The sequence below is a fragment of the Dryobates pubescens genome, chromosome 2, assembly GCF_014839835.1.
Source record: "Dryobates pubescens isolate bDryPub1 chromosome 2, bDryPub1.pri, whole genome shotgun sequence".
Lineage (NCBI taxonomy): Eukaryota > Metazoa > Chordata > Aves > Piciformes > Picidae > Dryobates > Dryobates pubescens.
Genome location: NC_071613.1, coordinates 13,360,275 through 13,380,563, shown reverse-complemented (window position 1 = coordinate 13,380,563; position 20,289 = coordinate 13,360,275). Strand labels below are relative to the sequence as shown.

General features: G+C 45.3%; 1 protein-coding gene across 1 annotated transcript; it reads left to right on the top strand.

Annotated features, from left to right (window-relative positions):
* Positions 1-1,348: 1,348 nt before the first annotated feature.
* Positions 1,349-17,460, top strand: TAF1A (TATA-box binding protein associated factor, RNA polymerase I subunit A). The gene is made up of 10 exons (XM_009901202.2): positions 1,349-1,576; positions 2,431-2,600; positions 3,853-3,966; positions 6,054-6,252; positions 7,793-7,923; positions 9,168-9,326; positions 12,583-12,649; positions 13,816-13,936; positions 15,671-15,831; positions 17,204-17,460. The coding sequence occupies exons 1-10, from the start codon at positions 1,441-1,443 to the stop codon at positions 17,344-17,346; spliced, it is 1,401 nt and encodes a 466-aa protein (XP_009899504.2). The 5' UTR covers positions 1,349-1,440; the 3' UTR covers positions 17,347-17,460.
* Positions 17,461-20,289: the final 2,829 nt, after the last annotated feature.

The window sequence follows — 20,289 nt, the reverse complement described above, 5'->3', positions numbered from 1 at the left end:
ACCTTGACGCTTTGTTACTGACCACAGTTGAACCAGGGTACTGGATGACATGAATCTGAGCCAGTTTATTATTTACTCACCCTCACATGGCAGAGCCCTTCTGAAAAAGGCCTGTAAATTCTTACTCAGAAAACTGGACTTTACACACATCAAAACACTCCATGGCAATGTCAGTTGCCAAAAGTGATATGAAGAAACAAGGTCCAGTACAAATTTGTACAAAGGAGATTCTGTGGTTGAGGCAGGAAGGTTTCTAGAATCCAGGTACTCTGCAGGAGCACAGACAATATTGCTGCTCTATAATACAAAAGATTTTGAATTGGAATCCTTTTCTTCTACACAACATGGTATTTTAAATTGCAAACTAACAGAAAAGTATCAATACAGCTAATGGACAAAGTGACACAGCACCTAGCCAATTACAGTTTTTAGAGTAAACACTGAGTTAGTCGCAGCTACATTAATGATCTGGTTGTGCTAACATCTTTCTGCTACACCACTGAACACATCCGGGCAGCTTCCCATGCTCCTCCTGATCCCTCCTGCTCCACTCTTTGCTAGCAGGCTTCATTTCCTCGCTGCCCCAAGCGCAAGGAAGGCAGCATGCTTCGCTTGGGCTGCTGCACAGTCTGCGGAGCCGGCTTCCAGGCTGCCTGCTGCCTTTTCTCGGCAGGGCCTTGGGAGGTTTCCTGCTACCTTGGCAGAGCTGTGATCGCTGTATCTCCACGATTTATATCATCCTTACATCCCCCTGATCTAGCCGATGGATCCGTATTCTTTATTTATTTCGGGTGGAAACAAACCCCAGCCTTGCCAGCCGTTCGGCCCACCGAACCTGACAGCACCCGACCCGCCAGTCGGCCTGGGCACAGCCCCGCTGGCGCCAGGGCCTCCCCCGAGGCCTGCACCGCTTTCTGGCCAGCCCCCGGAACCCCTAACCGAAGGAAGCACCGAGGAAAATGGACACTTTTTACAAGACAAATTCAAAGCAAAGAAGTGTAGGCACCGCCTGGCCTGGCGTGACCAAGACGACAGCCGCCACGCCAGCCACCTCGCTCACTGCGCAGGCGTACGAGGAACGTTGCCTGATGGCATGATGGCGAGCCGGCGGCGTCCAACCTCCCTCAGTCCGCATGCGCGCAGGAGTCCTCCCCCCGCCAACCCCCAGCATGGTGGCGGCCGCGCCACGGTTGCTAGCGCGCATGCGCCGCCTGGCACGCTGCAGGAAGCGGTCCTTGTTGAACGCGTCTCCCGCCAAGCCGTCTTGAGACCGTCTGGAGGCCGTGTTTCGCGGTTTGGCTGGGTTAGCTTGGAGTGGCCAGAGGGTTGTGAGATATCCTTACAGCGGAGTCGCCTCCCAGGGTCGAAGATGGGCGCTGCTCGCTGCAGCCGGGCGGTGAGGCACCATTAGTGCGGGTGTGGGGGTCTGCCTGCGGCGCCATGGACAGCTTTCTGGAGGAGGAGGAGGAGGAACTGGCGGCAGCCGCGGCGGCGAAGAGTCTTGCTGCGCAGGAGACGAGCGCCCTGCTGCCTGCCCTGCACCTGCCGTTCCTCCCGCCGCACCTCTACCAGCCGGGTAAGCGCAGATCTGCCCTGCCGCGGCTCCGGCTCTTCCTGCTTGTTCCCGCCCGACGACCGCGGCTCCCTGGGCTACGCCGTGCCTCTTTTCCTGGCCTCTGCGTGCCCGGCCTCCTCTCTCCGCGTTTCGGATGTCCCTCCGAGCTGGGCCGGTTGGGGTTCCTGGTGCCCCTTCCCTGTAGCGTATGGGCTGCCCGGCAGCATGCGAGGGGCCTGGAGGCGGCTGGTGCGCATCAAATGAAGGTCGATGCGGTGACTGACAAAGAAGATGTTGTGGGTGCAGGTGACTGGAAAGCCTCGGGAGATGTTGTTTCAAAACAGCTTTGTAGCGAAACACCTTGTCCATGTCAGATGACTTCTCAGTAACTTTCTTTTAACTACAGTAGCCATGCCCCTTGTGTATAATTTCGTAATGCTTTATCTTGTGGGTTTTATTTTCTTACGAACTCCGAGGTTAGGCTAGATCTATGAGTAGGCAGTCCCCAAAAGTTGGGTAATGATTAGTAAGGCAAAAGAGTTGTCCCCAAAATGTACGGTGAAGTGATCAAAGCACTGTGGTCTAGTTCTGGTAGAACAACAGTGTGTAATGGTGGGCTTTTCACTCTTTCAGATGCCTGCAGCTGTGTGCTTCTTGTGGAAAATGCTTTTTCATATTGTATTTCCCACTGCTGACATAGCCGTGCTTCCCTGCAGGCTATTAGGGTGTGTTTAATTTCAGACCCATGTAGCTTAAAATCGCGTTCTCTGTTGCCTGAGGAAGAGCATGTGAGAGAGAGACTGAAATGGTGCCTGAGTAGGGGCTGTGATAGTTGTGGCCTTTGTTGATTTGTTTGTTTTGTTTCTATTGTTTAGTGTCTCGGCGTGACCATAAATCAGACTTCAGGAAGAGCAAGGAAGCGTGTTTAAGATACATTCAGGATGCCATGCTACGACAGCAGTGGAAGAGGGCTGCAGAGTTTCTGACCTACTATATTGAGTCACTAGAGAAAGACTTCTCTAGAGAATCTGTGGGTCCATCAGAGGTAAGCCAGTGTCCCTTAACAGAATTATTTTGTAGTTGAAAAAGTTACTTCTAAAAAGGTATAATGCTTCATGACCAACATTCATCTTGGATAATTACAGGCTTGACTTTTTTTTTTCTATAATTGGGGAAAAGAAGTATCAGAGGTAAGACCTGAAAGGTTAAGTTACTTTCATAAACTGCTTTCATTAAAAACAAGAGAGATTGATGCTTCCAAAAGCAAATAAGCAGCTATTCAGATGCTGATGTAAAAACCCTGGAATGGCAGGCTGCAGAAAATACACCAGACCTCATAATTGGTAATGCTTAAGGCAACACACTGTCCAATTGCTCAATAAAAGTCTGCCTCTCCTTGGGTTTAACCAGTCCTCACAGAGCTTGGATTCTGCTGAGATCTTGCTTTCAGGGGTGCTGAGAAACTGCACTGTTGTCTGCTGTTTCTCCTGACAGAGTGTTCAGTGCTCCTGACAGGTTCTCTGGGCTTGCAGGCTGTTCCTTTTTGGCAGGGGGTTGTTTTGTTTGATTGTCTTCTTTTGATTATTTGTTGTTGTTGTTGTTGTTTTGTGTTTTTTACCTAGGCTCTTGTCACAGCAGATGGACACTTGGCTTAGTGTAAATGTTGCATCTATGAGAAGCCATTGTAAAGTAATTTACTGACAATGGAAAAGCAGTAATAGTGTGCTGGTGGTCTCCCATCAGTCAGAACCCATTTGAAAGTCAGAGGCCTATTTGACTTTTTTACCAGCTCCTTTAGTACTTGCAAGGACTCCTGGCAGAAGCAGGAGGAAAGGATCAGAGCTGTTAAATGGAGTGTTTGAACAGGGATTAACCTGCTGGAATGTTTGGTTACCTTGTGTAGGCAGATCTTGTAGATCTAATTGGAAATAATCTTCATTACCAAGTTAATTCTTCCAAAAGAATTGTGTCCCTTGTGTCTCAGCAAGATTATATCAAAGGGGAACATAATTTTTCAGCAGCAGGAGGAGGGACCTTTTGACAAATGCAGTTCTCACAAGCTTTGCTGGAGTACTGCATTCATAATGAGCAGCTCTGAAGCACCTACTGCCCATAAAAGTCTTGGTGATTATGTTGATTACCATAGCAGTAGGTAACACTTAGTGTTAATTTTTAATTTGCACTTCAAATGTAAATTTTTTTTTTCATATCTTAAAGTAAGTTTGATAGGACTGTATGTGTGGTGACTTGCCACTTTTGTACTGAGGTGGTTTTTGAATGTTTCTCCCTTTCAACAGATGATTTGGAGAATGGGAGCTGAGATTTTGTGGCACCATTCCGATGGCAGCGTTAAAGAATTCAACTCTTTCATAGAACAGATGAAAACTTCAGGATTAAAGAGGTATTTGAAGGTAAGTGTGCTTAGTAAATAGAATAAACCAGGTTGGAAGAGACCTTCAAGATCATTGTGTCCAACCTATCATCCAACACCACCCAATCAACTAAACCATTTCCTAGCACCCTATCAAATCTCCTCCTGAACACCTCTATTGATGGTGACTCCACCACCTCCCCGGGCAGCCCATTCCAATGGGCAATCACTCTCTTTGTGTAGAATTGTGCAGTCTTGATGATTTCCCATGTTTACCTAAATGCTTGCTTAAAGGTTAGCTTCTGATTCTCTCCTGAAATGCTTTACTGGCAGGGGTGTCAAAAACAATACACCTGAGTTAGCAGTTGCATGATATTGTAAAGGTTTTTCTCTGCCTAACTGTAGCTGTGGCAGTTCAGGCTGGGTGCCTCCTGTTACTGCCACATAAGCTACACCTCCGGTGTCCTGAGCATCCAACCCAGTAAGGTGGACACAGGAAACAGCTTATTTCTACCCATAAATCCTGCACCCTATAAATCCATCTGCAAAGTCATTCTCCTCCTCTTTCTTCCCTCTCTGCTCCTCTGGGAGATGCTCTCTGTCAGGTAACGCTGGGGGAGTATCTCAAGGCTCTTAGGCCTGGCTGGGCCTAATGCCAGGAGGAGAAGGGGGTGGTGACAGTTTCAGACCTGGCCAGCTGAGACTAGCCTGGCAGTGGGCAGGGAAGAAAGAGCCCTGGGGGTTTTTGGGTAGACCCTCAGGTGGGGAGAAGGGAAGTGTTGGGAGGCCCTTTGGGTGTGCTGTAAGGGACTCTGTACAGTTTGGGATTCTTTTGTCACTATGCTTTGTAGTTTCTGTAAAACACTTACTGCTTTTTCCATTTAAACTTCCCATCACTTGGCAATCCATTTGTGTGTCATTCTTTTGCCCCTTCTTGGGGCAACAGAGGATCTGTCTGGCCTCAAACCAGGACAATATCACATTTGGTCTGTATATTGGATCACAGATGCAGGTTGTCAGTCCTTGGAAGAGCTTAGGTCCTTTCATCTTCTAATTTGAAACAGCTGAATTATTTTCATGCATGCTCCAGGAACACCTTGTTATACATGAACATCTGCCAAGTTTTTTCTTTCCAGTCCTTAATTTGGCCACTGTGCAGAGTCCTATTTAAGTATTGTCATCATTACCTGCTCACTTTTCCAGTAGCTAACCTGTATGCTCAGGGGAGGGTCTTATACTGTGGCCCTCTTTGTCTCTCAGCTGTAGTTATTTGCTGTGGTGGCTTGTTCAAACCTTTTTTGTTTGTTTCTTTTGCTGTTTCTCACTTGTGAAGATGCTTTTGTCTTGAATTCTGTTGTATTTGTTCAAAGCCTTCAACAGAAGCTCTGTGAGAGTTTACCAGAGCTAGCCAAAGGTTTAGTCTTTCATCCAACGCCAGACTGGCACGATAAGCTGGTAGGACATCCCTCCAAGTGTTCTGCAGCTGGGTGGGGAAATGAAAAATCAGCAGATGTAACCCAACTGGATTTCATCAGATCACTCCTTCATCTTCTTAAATAGATACACCTGTTACTGACAAGCAGGTTTTTGAGACAGCTGCTTTCTGTTGCCTGGATAAATACCACTGAGAGTCTTACCACCTGATGTGAGACTTTCTGCTCCATGTATTCTAAGAGCCCCTTTTCTTTCCCAGGGATACATCTTTGCATATGTCTCCAGCATCTTCAGACAGGAAAAATTATTAGGTTCTTGGCTCATCTCTCTGCCACCAGTGACACTTGTATTCTCCCAGTTATATAATCATTTCAATTGTAAGAGACCTTTAAGATTGTTGGGTCCAGTCTTCAACCTAAGACTACCATATCCCAAAGTCCATGCATTTCTTGAACACTTCCAGGGATGGTGACTCCACCACCTCCCTGGGCAGTCCTCCATTCTTCTCCAAAATTCCTTGTAAAGATAACTGTTTGGACAAAAAAAACCATAAAATGCCCTTCTAATTAAAATACTTTAACTGTTTGCTATATTTCATGTGCCTGTGAGTAGTGAATCTCTTCATTGCTGTATTGATGAGAATCTCTCCATTTGTGATCTGAAACATTGTGGTCTGGACTATCTGAATTGCAGATCTGCCTAGAGCACACATTTTACCTCCTGTGTAATGGACTAATAGATGAAGCTTACCAAGTCCTGTCCCTGGCAGAAAGTTGGAGGTTTGGAGAACAAACAGCCATTCAGGATAAAGAAAAGAAACTGATTCAGGCCTACAGGGGACTGCTGGACTACTACAGGTGGCGTAAGCAGAAGAACATCCTTTTAGAGCATGGTAAGTGATTTGTGTTGAGCTGTGAACTCCCAGCTTGCCCATGCAGGCGCCACAGTTTGCAATGACACATTTCCTTTCAGAATTTGATGTGGATGCAACAATGGTGGTGCCAAAACAGCACACTGATCAGCAGCTCTCCAAAGTGTCCTGAGATGCTCTTGTGAAACATTTCTTATACCCAGTATGCAACACTAAAATAATGGTCATTGCTGCAAGTGAATACATTCCTTTGGCACAATAGGTGTAAAAGTGCTTGACTGCTGCCAGAATTTGGGGGGCTGGCAAAAGCCCCCCCCAGCTCCCAGCTTGTTTCAGTTTCTTTAAAGATAGTGCCTTGGATTCAGTTAAACTTGCTGCTGTCCTTTTTACACCCAGTAGTGATTTATTTACATTTTACTACTTTTCTGTTCAAGATCTGTGAAAAATTTTCAAGGCATAGCCTAAAACTCTACCACATTACCCCACTTACAAAAGGAAGGAACTTCCTGGGGACTTCAGGAATATATCAAATACTCACAATCTTGTTTGCTGATTGTGCAAATTCCTCTTTTCATCCCTTTTTATTGGAGAACCCTCCTGAGCTGCTACAGCTGCTTAGTCCACGTGTGTGGTGGGGGAAGACCCAAGAGAAAGGGCTCTCTCACTCTGCAACTGACCCATTTTCATGAGAACCACCTAATTATTGTCAGATGTCACCATGGAGAGCATGTCTGAAGTCAGGCAAAAGAAGTAGGCATCAGGAACAGGTAAAGATCTGTTCCTTTGCCCACGCTTGTCCCAGCATGGGGTCTGTCTTCCTGTGCCTGGCAGGGTATGTGGCCTGGGAGAAGGGCTTATGTGAGTCTTGCTGACCCACAGCCCTGGGCTGGAGGGGTGTCTACCCCTGGCTTCCTCTATCCCAGCTTCTCTGCTTCCCCCGTCCTGTTTTCTCGAGGGGGACAGGAGGGGCTTTGGATGTACTGCCACATTGAGATAAGAATTCAATGAACAAATGAGTTAACATCTGTTCATTAAACCCTAATGCACAGTTGCATGAGCCTGTTTGCAGAAAAAGCACGGCAGAAAGCAGCAGCAAGAGAGCTAAAAACCCCAGCCAGGGAGTTATTCTCCCATCCCTCCCTGTCCTGCTGCCATCTCAGCAGAAGAGAGCCAACAGCCAAAATCCCAGAACCCGAAAGCAGGAACAGGAAGCCTCCCATGTTAGAATCTCACCTTCAAGCCCCCTGGTATTTTTTTCTCCAGCCAGCACTTTCATTTTGAAGCTGGCATGAGGCAGAATGGTATGACTAGCAGCAGATTAAAACTCAGCCTTGTGCTGGTAGCATCTTCTCTTGGAATGCTGCCCATCATGCCCTGTAAGATGGAATTGGGTGGTGATAAATTTGAACAAGAGTGGTTTAAAACTTGTTTCAATACTGAGGAAACCGAGGCCTCTTTTCTTACAGGCTTGCCCTCTGAGGTCCTGCTGTAGTAAAACGTGATCATCTCGTGGGTGCACCACTTTGAACTGATTTTGTGTCTGTCTTTCATGTTTTGGTAGGCCAGGATGGCTTTGAAGACTTGGCTGTTGAACAGGAAATGCACAATTGCTTTCGGAAGGCAGCAGTGAGCTTACAGGAGATTATTAAAATACCTGGAGTCTGGGATCTCTTTGTGAAATGCTATGTGGATGTAAGGGCATGGTTTACAGACACCTTCCTCTTGTGTTTACCTGTCTGACTTTCATTCAAATGTCTGTCTGCAGGGTTTTTTTTTAATCTGTGTGGGTGACAACAAAGCATTGTTAAAACACACATCTATATGTGTGTCTCACAGGCTGTGATTTAGAGCACACTTTACTCCTGGTAGAACTGAAGAGCCTGCAGAGAGTACAAAAAAAAAAAAAAGACTTCTCTGTGCATTGCCAAGCAAAAGAAATAGACAAACAGCCTGCATGTTTTGTTTGCATGGAGATAGGACAGAAATTGGAGCACAGCTGCTTGCTTTGAATTCCTGGAAACAATTTCTCTCTTTTTTTGGCAGGGCACTGTTTTTCTGGGTACATGAAATGTGAAAGACACCAAATATGCAGCCCCTCTGTTCTGATAGAGTTTTTTTTTTCTGTTTGTTTTATTTTGGGTTCATTCTTTTTTCTTTTACTTTTCATAGAATCATAGAATCAGTCAGGGTTGGAAGGGACCACAAAGATCATCTAGTTCCAACCCCACTGCCGTGGGCAGGGACACCTCACACTTGATCAGGCTGGCCAGAGCCTCATCCAGTCTGGCCTTAAACACCTCCAGGGATGGGGCCTCAACTACCTCCCTGGACAACCCATTCCAGGGCTTCACCACTCTCATGGTGAAGAACTTCTTCCTCACTTCCAGTCTGAATCTCCCCACCTCCAGCTGCATTCCATTCCCCCTAGTCCTATCACTACCTGAGATCCTAAGAAGTACCCCCCCAGCCTTCTTGTAGGCCCCCTAACCTGCTTAGAATTTGCAATTAATTTCAGGTTAAGAAATTGGTATTTCTTAATCTCAGGATATTTAAAAAATGCTTTACTTTCTGCAAGTGACTGACTTCCCTAAGCACACTTTATGGAATGGTGGTGCTGACAGCTGCCAAGCTCTTTCATTGAGCTTTTATCTTTAAAGAGCTGATGGTGTCTCTTTCCAGTGAGCAAGCACTGGTAGTTCTTTGCCAATTACTTGTTGAAGGAATCTTCTCCTGTAGCAGCTTCTGTGTGTGAATTTTGTCCATCTGTGATGAGAGTAACCACTCACAGGAAAATATGCTGGACTTAGTCTTGCCCAATATGCTGCACTCTAAGTCACAGCCTGTGCTATTGGGTAGTTCTGTGGCAGCCCAAAATTAATTGTAAGACTTTGATTGCTGACATGTGACAAACTAATGGCAGACTTGACTTCTTTCAGCTGTTGGAATTCTATGGAGACCACAATGAAGCCCACCAAGTGCTAAATGAATATGCCTACAACTCCAAGTTTCCTGCTAATCCCAATGCTCACGTTTACCTCTATCAGTTCCTGAAGAGACATGGTGAATCAAAGAAATCACTCATATCTGCACTGAAGGTACACACTGTGTAGTAGGTACAGTCTGCGGTCATTCATGTTGTATGGTGGTCTGACAATTTGGGTCATTTGAGCTCCTTTAATATTATTTACCTTGTTGTATTCCTTGTGGAAAGCAGAGGGTTAGAGGAAAGTTAATGGGAGGGACACAAATGGGGGGCAAATAGTATCCTTTTCTGTCACAGAACAATAGGGGTTGGAAGGGATCTCTGAAGATCATTATGTGGCCAGCAGAAGCAGGGAGGTCATTGTGCCCCTGTATTCAGCACCAGTTAGGCCACACCTTGAGTCCTCTGTCCAGTTCTGGGCCCCTCAATTTAAGAAGGACATTGAGACTCTTGAACGTGTCCAGAGAAGGGCAACAAGGCTGGGGAGAGGCCTCGAGCACAAGCCCTATGAGGAGAGGCTGAGGGAGCTGGGGTTGTTTAGCTTGGAGAAGAGGAGGCTCAGGGGAGACCTTATTGCTGTCTACAACTACTTCGGAGGTTGTAGCCAGGTGAGGGTTGGTCTCTTCTCCCAGGCAACCAACACCAGAACAAGAGGACACAGTCTCAAACTGTGCCAGGGGAAGTTCAGGCTGGAGGTGAGGAGAAAGTTCTTCCCAGAGAGAGTTGTTAGCCATTGGGATGTGCTGCCCAGGGAGGTGGTGGAGTCACTGTCCCTGGAGGTGTTCAAGAGTAGATTGGACGTGGCACTTGGTGCCATGGTTTAGTAGTCATGAGGTGTTGGGTGACAGGTTGGACTTGATGATCTTTGAGGTCTTTTCCAACCTTGTTGATTCTGTGATTAGCACCAACCTCTCTGCCAGAGCAGGATCACATAAGAACATGTCCAGGCAGGCCTTGAAAGTCTTCAGAGACTGAGACTCCACCACCTCTCAGGGGAACCTGTTCCAGTGCTCTGCCAATCTCAAAGTAAAGAACTTCCTTCTCATGTTTAGATGGAATTTCCTGTGTTTGAGTTCATCTGTTACTTCTTGTCCTGTCATTGGGGACCACTGAGAAGAGTCTGGCCCCATCTCTCTGACATCCACCCCTCAGATATTTGTAAGCATTACTGAGATCCCCCTCAGCCTCCTCTTCTCCAAACTAATCAGCCCTATCTCTCTCAGCCTTTCCTCATATAACAGATGTTCCAGTCTCCTCAGGATCTTAGTGGCCATGTGCTGGACTCTCTCCAGCAGTTCTTTGTCCTTGAGCTGGAGTGTTCAGCTGTCTTTGAATTCAAATGTGGCTTGCCTTTTGATAGGTGGTATAACTTCTTGAAAGTCAATAAATAAGCTCAGAGAGTGAGTTTATGTGCTTGCAGAAGGCTGTATCAGCAGTCTAGTGTGTAACACACTTCTGTTACAGTTTGATTTTTACAACCCTGAAGAAGTTACTGTTAGATATTTCCTTCACATTGATCCTGTCCAGCAATTAATTTCTCTGCTTGTTTCCAAGGAGCTGTGCATTTAAGCTAACCCCAGTTAATTTCTGCTGGCTGTTGGCAGACAAGGCCTTGCTGTTTGAAGCTTTTGTATAGCTGCTTTTAAATTGCTGCTTTTCTCGCCCTCGGTCGTTGTTTGCAGGGAGAGCCCAAGACCAACGTTTTGCAAACTGTTCTGACACTTGGTGGCGCCAGTGTGCTTCTGAGGCGTTTTAAAACAGCTTTATGAAGTTTAGGCTTCAACTGTAGCTTATATGTGTAACATTCCATCTTGTCAGTGCTTTTTAGCAGTAGCTTTAGACTCTAGTCTCTTACAAGATAGTGACTACCCAAAGAACTGGTTTGATGTGTGCAGAAACCACAGTTTAATGTGCAGAGCAGTAGATGGGAGCTAGAAGTGGCCTCAGAAAGAAATAATACTGCCATCTAAAAAGGGGATGCTGGCTGTGGATTTGGGCTGCTCCTTGGGAGTATTTCATTTGTCACAAGCGGTGTTTCTCATCAGCCATTAAGGTATTTTATCCATTGTGCCACAGATGTGCAAAAATAGACCTAAGTATCACAGTATCACTAAGGCTGGAAGAGACCTCGAGGATCATCAAGTCCAATCTGTCACCACAGACCTCATGACTAGACCATGGCTCCAAGTGCCACATCCAATCCCCTCTTGAACATCTCCAGGGACGGTGACTCCACCACCTCCCTGGGCAGCACATTCCAATGGCGAACAACTCTCTCAGTGAAGAACTTTCTCCTCACCCCGAGCCTAAACTTCCCCTGGTGCAGCTTGAGACTGTGTCCCCTTGTGCTGGTTGCCTGGGAGAAGAGACCAACCCCTTCCTGGCTACAACCACCTTTCAGGTAGTTGTAGAGAGCAATGAGGTCACCCCTAAGCCTCCTCCAGGCTAAACAATCCCAGCTCCCTCAGCCTCTCCTTGTTGGGCTTGTGCTCAAGGCCTCTCCCCAGCCTTGTTGCCCTTCTCTGGACACGTTCATGAGTCTCTATGCCCTTCTTAAACTGAGGGGCCCAGAACTGGACACAGTACTCGAGGTGTGGCCCATCCAGTGCTGAGTACAGGGGCACAATGACTTCCCTGCTCCTGCTGGCTACACTATTCCTAATCCAGGCCAGGATGCCATTGGCCCTCTTGGCCACCTGGGCATACTGCTGGCTCATGTTTAGGCGGGTGTCAATCAGCACCCCCAGGTCCCTCTCTGTTTGGCAGCTCTCCAGCCACTCTGACCCCAGCCTGTAGCTCTGCATGGGGTTGTTGTGGCCAAAGTGCAGCACCCGGCACTTGGACTTGTTGAGTGCCATCCCAGTGGCCTCTGCCCATCTGTCCAGTCGGTTGAGGTTCCTCTGCAGAGCCTTTCTACCCTCTAACTGACCAACATCTGCTCCTAACTTGGTGTCCTCTGCAAATTTGCTGATGACTGACTCAACCCCCTCATCCATATCATCAATTAAGATGTTAAAGAGGATGGGGCCCAGCACCGATCGCTGAGGGATGCCACTGGTGCCCAGCCGCCAGCTGGATGTGGCACCATTCACCACCACTCTCTGGGCTCGGCCCTCCAGCCAGTTCCTAACCTAGCACAGAGTGTTGTGGTCCAAGCCACGAGCTGACAGCTTAGCCAGCAGTTTGCTGTTGGGGACAGTGTCAAGGGCCTTGCTGAAGCACCTTAGTACCAGATTGCTTCATCTTCCAAACTAAAGCTCCAAATACTCTGGAGCCTGTGCTGCTCTTGATCAAGGTAAAAGTCTTCAAGAAGTTTTCAAATCAAACAAATGTATCTGGGTTTTATTTTTATCTGTATTGTTTTTCAGATCTTGCATGATATTGTTCCTTCTCATGAGCTGATGATAGAATTTAATACTATGCTTCAAAAATCAAGTGAGTCTTGGAATACCTTTGCTCTTTCTATTATTCTAGAACAGTAGTCTCAAATTAGTCTTCAGGATGGTTTATGCTTTTAAAAGTAACTTGGGTAAGGAAGAAGCCCAACAACCCCCATCACAGGAACCTTTAAATTGGATGTGTGAGCAGGGATTTACAAACTGCTGGCAACAAATCCCTTTTGCATTTTAAAGGCTGATCAATCCAAACTGGTCCAAGGCACAGTCAGGATCTCAAAAATAACTTAATATGTGGTTACAGTGTACCCTACTCTGAATGTCAGTCTCCACCAGGTCTCTGATTTATTTCTTCTTCCTCTTCTGGAGGAGTTGAGATGGCTCTGTGCTTTTAGTTCATTGTTACTAACCAAAGAGCAAAAACCTTCCTGCTGTTGGAGGGAGCTTTCTCTTCGAGCTGGTAACATCTTCCAATTTGGAGACTGTTTTCTCCATGCTGATCCGTTTCATTCCAAGCTGTCTGCCTTCCTGTGACCTGGTACCTCCCAGCAAGTCAGTAGATGGTGAAATGTCCTTGAATCAAGGTTGTCCTCTCTTGCTTTTTCTCTTTGGGAGGGGGAAAAAAACAACCTGTTGGCTGGAAGCTACCTTTTTCTGTTCGTGCATGACACTTGTGAACTTTCCATAGCTAATTAGGACAGTCTGAGTTTTGAAGGAGATGAAGAAATTGTTTTAAGAACTGTGCTGATATGTAACTACTGATATGAAATGCATGTTTTATTCCTATCAGTCTCAGATTTGTAATTAATTTATTGTTTTGGTAGCACCTCAGGATTTAAAGTGTTCCAGAGGCACCATGTGCCCCTCCTGTGGGAAGAACATGTTGATCAGTGAAGCCAGTTGGAAATATTGATTAGTGAGCTCTGGAAACAGCAGCTGCAGTAACCAAGGCAGTGTGGGATAAGTGAGGAGTCCTTTATGTGCCTCTTGAGCAGAATGGGAGCAGGGACAATGTTTCTTGTATGAGTTATGCTCTAGAGCCAGGAAACCTTATCTCTTTGGAAGAGGCAGGAGGCAATGAGGGGAACCCTCAGTAATAGGGAAAAGAGCAGTATTTAGGGAAGCAGGATGGAAAACTGTCTCTTGTTGTACTCATGAGTTCAGCCCAATCTAAGGAATTAATTTAGCAGCCTAATCTTCTTCTAGAGAAAAGGAAAAAACGTCAACTGGGACTGGAAGTTATTTTTGCAGCCTTGGATTATGCTGGCTGGAAGGAAAACCTGAAAGCCTGGAGCTGTTTGGCAAGGCAGATGAAACAAATTGTCATGTAAGTATCTCTGATGCACTGTGCTACAAACAAATGTGTCAAGTCTCCACCTTTAGGCAATTGACAAGAGACAATTGCGAGTAGAGGTTCAGTGAACCGAGCTGGACCAGCACATTCAGATCTGCTACAGAAAGTAGAAGGCGACAGAGTTCCTGTTGTTAGAGAAAAGAACCTGTTAGGTAAAACTGTTTGGGTATTTTCGCCCTCAGGAGAGGCTAAACCTGTCCGAGGGGTGGTTTCAGCTGAAGGTCTGGGTCACACTTACTGGGTAATGCAAGAGAATGGTGAAATTCAGTGTTTTCCACAAAGAGGTTTAACTTTAGCTGAAAGAGTTTAATTTCAGACTGTTGTACAGTTACAGGGTGTTGTGCAATGTTGGAGAATGTAGCAAGTGTATTCTTAAAAGCTTGAGCCAAAACACCTGGGGATTGTGTCCTCACCAACACTGACAGACATGGCCTCTGATTTCACAAGTAGTAATCCCATGCAATCTGTGCCCAGAGGGTCTAATGTCTAGACTTCACCCAACAAACAGGGTGCTATTTAAGCCCTGTATGTTTACAGTAAATTAGTTCAGTACTTAATGTGACCTATTTTGCTGTTTTATTGCCACCTTCACAGCATCTGCTGTTAAGGACTAGAAGCTAGTGGGTTAAAGCTGGGAGTGTGGTTGCATAGTTAGTAGAAATGGTATGATACTCCTCAGGTCTAGAGAGGTTCTCCTTCCCCTCTACTCTATCACTCCTGTAATACTGTGCCCAGATTAGGGCTCCCCAGTTCAAGAGACCGGGATCTGCTGGAAGGAGTCCAACAGAGAGCTGCAAGGGTGATTGTAGGACTTGAACATCTTTTCTGTGAAGAGAGGTTGAGAGACCTGGGGCTGTTCAATCTCAAAGAGAAGGCTGAGAGGGAATCTTAATGTCTATAAATATCTGAGGGATGGCTGTCAAGATGGAGGGGCCAGTCTCTTTCCAGTGGTACCCAGCAATAGGACAAGGAACAGTGGGTACAAGCTAGAACACCTCAACATGAGGAGATGCTTCTTTACAGTGAAGGTGACAGAGCACTGGAACAGGCTGCCCAGAGAGGTGGTGGAGTCTTTCAAAACCCCCTGGGATGTATTCCTGTGTGACCTGCCCCAGCTTTGGCTGGGGAGTTGGACTCAATTTCTGGAGCTCCCTTCCAACCCCTACCATTCTGTGTTTCTCATCTGCATTTAAGTATTGGAAGACCACTCCAGAATAGCTTGGAAAAACACTGGGCATTTTGGTGGTTTTATGGGAATATCACTTCCTTATGTGAGATAGTTTGAGTGTCCGAGTGCTTGGTTTGAGGTCTCTATCACATAACAGTGTTTGAGTATGCGCAAAGTAACACAAACCTCCTCTAAAGCCAAACTAATCCTTTCGTGCTACTAATTTGTTGACAAGCTTGATGAAACTTTCTTGTTACTATTGACAAACTGGCACAAATCAAAGGCTTGCTTCATTTCACACCATAATTCCAAGTCTAAGTAAGACTGCTGGAGTTCACCTCTGCTTTTCTAGTGTTGCCAGGGATTAAAAATAGAGGTGATTTCTATTTAGTGTTTCAGTCTGCAGCGTAAGGTCAGTCAGCAGCGTAAGGTCAGTCTGCCCATGCTAGCAATGTGAGACCTGTAGCAAGGTGACTTCAAAATTGTCTCCTGATCCTCTTTTTATGGTAATTTAAGCTTTTCTGTAATTTCTTTTCCAGCTCTGAGAAGCATCTTGACTGGATCAAACAAGAGTGGAGCTCCAGAAAGGACTGGTGGCCAGCCTTCCATTTTAGCCGTTACTTAGCGAAAAGGAATTGGCAGGAAAATGAAAGCCTTTCCTATGAAAAAGCTGTGGTGGCTGGAATCTTGCTGGGAAAGGGTAATACTAAATGTTCTTTCCTTTTCACTATATAGAACAGAAATGATGCTTAGTTCTAGCCTGAACTAAACGGGATCCAGCTGATCTACACTTTGGAACAAGTGCAGTTTCTTTCTTCTGTGAAGGATTGTCTTTGAAGCTGAACAGCAGGAAAATGCTTACATTTGTTTGCTCTTTGGAAGAGGAGAATATTTTTCATAGCTTGCCTTATCCTGGTTTAGAATTCTGTTTTATCCTGCCTTGTTGAGCAGTCACAGTACTATTTCCCTTGTTTGAAGGTTCAAGTCTTAACTTCAAAAATGCACAGCGTGCTCCTGAGTGAATGTTGTGAGGACTACAGGGAATTTTCTTGCTGGATGCCAGCCTAGGCAGTGCTTCTGCAAATAACTGGTCCTTGAAGTTGTAATGCAGGGCTCTGGGCAACTTGATCGAGTTGAGGATGCCTCTTCTTAGTGCAGAGGGGTTTGGACTAGATGACCTTTGGAGGTCCCTTACAACCCAGACTGTTCTGTGATTCTGCGTGAAAAGAGGAGGAGGGGAGTGGGTATTGAGTGGAAGCCATCAGTTTTGTAAGAATATGAAGGCTGTGATCTCTTTAGTAGCATTCTTTGAAATGCTACCAAAGCTAGGTGCAATATCAGGCCAAGAAGCAGCTGCTAAATTGAGAATGAGAGAATAGAATAAACCAGGTTGGAAGAGACCTTCAAGATCATCGTGTCCAACCTATCATCCACCACCACCTAATCAACTAAACCATGATGTGGAGGTCATGGTTTGGACTAGTAGTTGCTAGGCAACTTGTGTGTCCTCAGCTTTTCTTCAAGTTTATCTTCTGGGCTTCATAAAACAATTGATCTTTTTTTCCTTTCAGTCAGATGTTGTCAAATGTCTTCCAGCTCTTATTTCCACATGGCTAATAAAATTGTTCCAGCTCTGTTTTTCTTTAGTGATGTTTCTATGACTGGTGCTGTCAGCATCACAGAAACATTCAGGTTGGAAAAGACCCTCAGGATAATGAAGTTCACCTAAACCATATCCCCAAGCACCACATCAGAACATGAGCATCTCTTTCTCTGCTTTATGCTCTAAACATTTTACTTCCTGGTCTATTTGAAGAGTGAAAACAAGAGAGAAAAGTGTTTTGCAAGACACAGCCGTATAGTAACATCATGCAGAATGTTTGCTGGGTCAGATGAAGGTAGATTTAATGCTGAAGTCAGTCTCTAATGTGTGTGTGTCTTGAATGAGTTGTTTACCTTTCCTCACTGAAAGCTTTCTTGGATGTTGCATGTTACTTAAAGCATTTTGTATTTGCTGCTTTCATTGCCTGACTTAATGTTTTGTGTTTGTTTTCCCTTTTCTGTTTGCTTAGATTGCAAGTACTTCAAGCATGTGTCACGCCAAGGCTGCAAAGCTCAGGTGAAAAGGTTTCGGATGCTGAAGAAATTTGTGAGTAAACACAGTTCTGTCTACCTGAGAATCTCTGGCCTTTCAGATTCCTCTGTACAACCTTGATATGGAAGACATCCTTAAGGTCCTTGCTGTACTTCCTCTCTGTGAAACTGACTTCTGTATTGGTCCTATCCTCAAAACTTCTAGGCAGATCCAGTCAGCTTAGACCTAGACTTCTTAAATACACATTTCTGTAACGCTGCTTTGGTTTGTATTTATTTTATAATAAAATGAATAAAAAGCAACTGATGAGGCTGAAGAATTTCTTTTAATACTCTACCAGTCCTATATTTCTGTGTGACATGCCAACAGCTTTCAGGTACATCTTGAAGAATACTCAGTATTACAGTGTGGAAGTTCTGTATCGATGGTGTCGCAGGCTTGACTCTCCTCATGTTTAGATGTGTAAGTAGTGATATAAATGACCACTGGGAGTTAGTTGAGGACTAGCAGTGGCATTCATGATAGGTGTTGTCTCTTAACCTAGGAACAGTTGTGGTGCGTTGTGAAGATGCATTCTCAACCTGTAAAGGGTACACAGCTTGCTGCTTGTAACTGAAACATGGAAGATGGAGAGGTATGTGCCATGGTTTTATGTTGTGTGTTGAGAAGAATTACAAGCTGTGAAGATCTGCAGCTTGTTCAAATAGGTGATACACTTCAATGTAATCCAAAGGCAACTTTCCCACATGTCATACTTGGTGGTTGTGTCCCCCATTCAGGGGTTGTTTTCACATTGCTGGTAGGGGAGTTAGTAGAAGGTTGCTGTAGCTATGTGGCTGCAGAAGGAAACCAATGCTGCAGGGCTTTGAAAGAGCAAAAGCACACAACTACCAAGAACTTCTGTCTGGTGGAAGAGACTTTCTAGGATCTTTTTGCAGTCTTGCCTGAGAGTTGAAATCTGCTTCTAGGGCCATGAGAAACATCTGGAGGTTCAGCTATACTATGAGTGAAATGCTGAAGAGGCAACCCAGAGGGCTTCTCTCCTCCCAAGCATTAAACATCAGAGAGAAAAAGGGAGAGAGAATGTAAGCAAAGTTGAGTGAACAGTGAGCTCTGTGGCTAGCAAGTAATAAAACAGAGAGGATGAATGAACCACACTACAAAGTGGTCCAGGATTTCTGTACCTCTGGCCTCAAGAATCTTCCACTGAAGGAAGTGAACATTTGGCCATGCGCTGGACGGAGCAGCAGCAGCAACTACAGAATTTCCTTGCCCTCATGTTTCTTTGCCTCTCTTTGTTGTGCCTGAGGGACAGTCTGCTGGGGCATCCTCAGTGTCTGGATTGTGGGCCACCTTTCCAGCCCCCTTTTCACTTGGAGTCCTGCTCTGCCTATGAAAGTTTTGGCTGTGATCAGGAGAAAGACAACAGCATTGCAGCAAGATACTTGGACGTCATGGATTATATTGATCCCAGAGGGCATAAACTCTGTGGAACATATATCAATATATCAACATATATATCTCCTGTGTCAGGTAGGGCAGAAAAATAGTACCTGTATCCTTCACTTTAGGCTGACTTTGGTTGTCAGTTGTGGCTTTGATAGCCACTTGCAGCTAGCTGTGTTGCAGCAGGGCAAAAGTGGGCTGAGGGTAATGGTACCTAATCCTCTGCATGCATTTGACAAAGTGCTTTGTGTAAGGTCCTTTGTGGGATCTGATACATAATCTTGCTGACCTCCACATCCAGTCCTTGGTTTTCATTCACTCACCATACATCTGATGCAACTTCAATCAGTTTTGGTGCATTTATTCCTCAATCACCATATCTGTGCACCCAGAATTAGATAGAGTTCAGATACTTTAAAGGTTCTGGGGCAGTAAAGATCAAAATAATGTCACCTTGATGGCATTTCTGAAGTATAGCACAGTGGTGTTTTAAAAATGACAGCCCATATCCTTCAGCATCCTGACATCCAATATCTGTGATGGATTTTCACAGAAATGAATTGCAGGCCATGGTTTAGTTTTTCTGCACAAAGAAGAAAGGAACCTGATGATTCATGCACTGTTTAAGTAATAATTGGAGCCTGAACTTGGGTTTTTCCAAGCAAAATGCTTTTTCCCCAGCCTTGCTAAAGTCTATTTTTATACTAATAAGCATGCTTATGGAATTTTTTCCCCCCCTCTCAACCTCCTGGATCTTGCAAGAAAGCATTAAATGAGTTTCAAATCACCCTGTAGAGCAGGCACAGCACTAATGTGTCTGTGCTGTTGCTGAGATCTCAGACATTGAATGAAGAAAACAAGTTATGTTTTCTTGGGAGGTGAAACCCAGAGCTAGGTAGTTAACTGAAGCTTCATGCTGAGGTGACGGGAACAGGAACTTGAGTTGCTGTAACTAATTGAAGAGACTCTTGCCTTTAATAGCTTTATTGCAAGCCAGGAAGCTTTTGAACTGCAGCAACTGTGGCTAACCAAACTGTAACATTTTCAACTGAAAAAAATGTATTTGTGATCTAGCATAAAGAGCATGCTCAAGCTCTTGATGTATTTCACACACAAAAAAAGCCCTGCAGTCCCTTTGCTACTCCCTAATGTGCCATGAAGACTATCAGAATGATAAATTATCTCCTTTTCCCCCCCACTCAAAAGGAAGAAATGCAGCTTTGTTTCACAACCAACCTGCAGGATCCTTTCCAGGAGGCTGCCTGCCCAAGGACTGGTGTGCAGTAATACACCATGTTATGACGACTTCACAGGGGCCAGCAAGCTCCTGCTGGGAGTGCAATGGCTTCACTGCTGAGAAGAACTTAGTGGAAAGAAGCCAGTTCTTCCCTGTGCTTTTAGATCTTCATGTTCATCACAAGAATCATAGAATGGACCCTGAAGATTGTCTAGTTCTAACCTCCCTGGGACAGGCAGGAATACTTTCCAGTAGATCAGGCTGCTCCAATCACTTCTGGAACAGGAGCAGGCACTTGGCTCTTTGGAATGTATACTTGTGTTTTCTGGTTGCCTTTGTTTATCTTACACTGGATGCTGCTCTGTTCAGCTTTGCCCTTT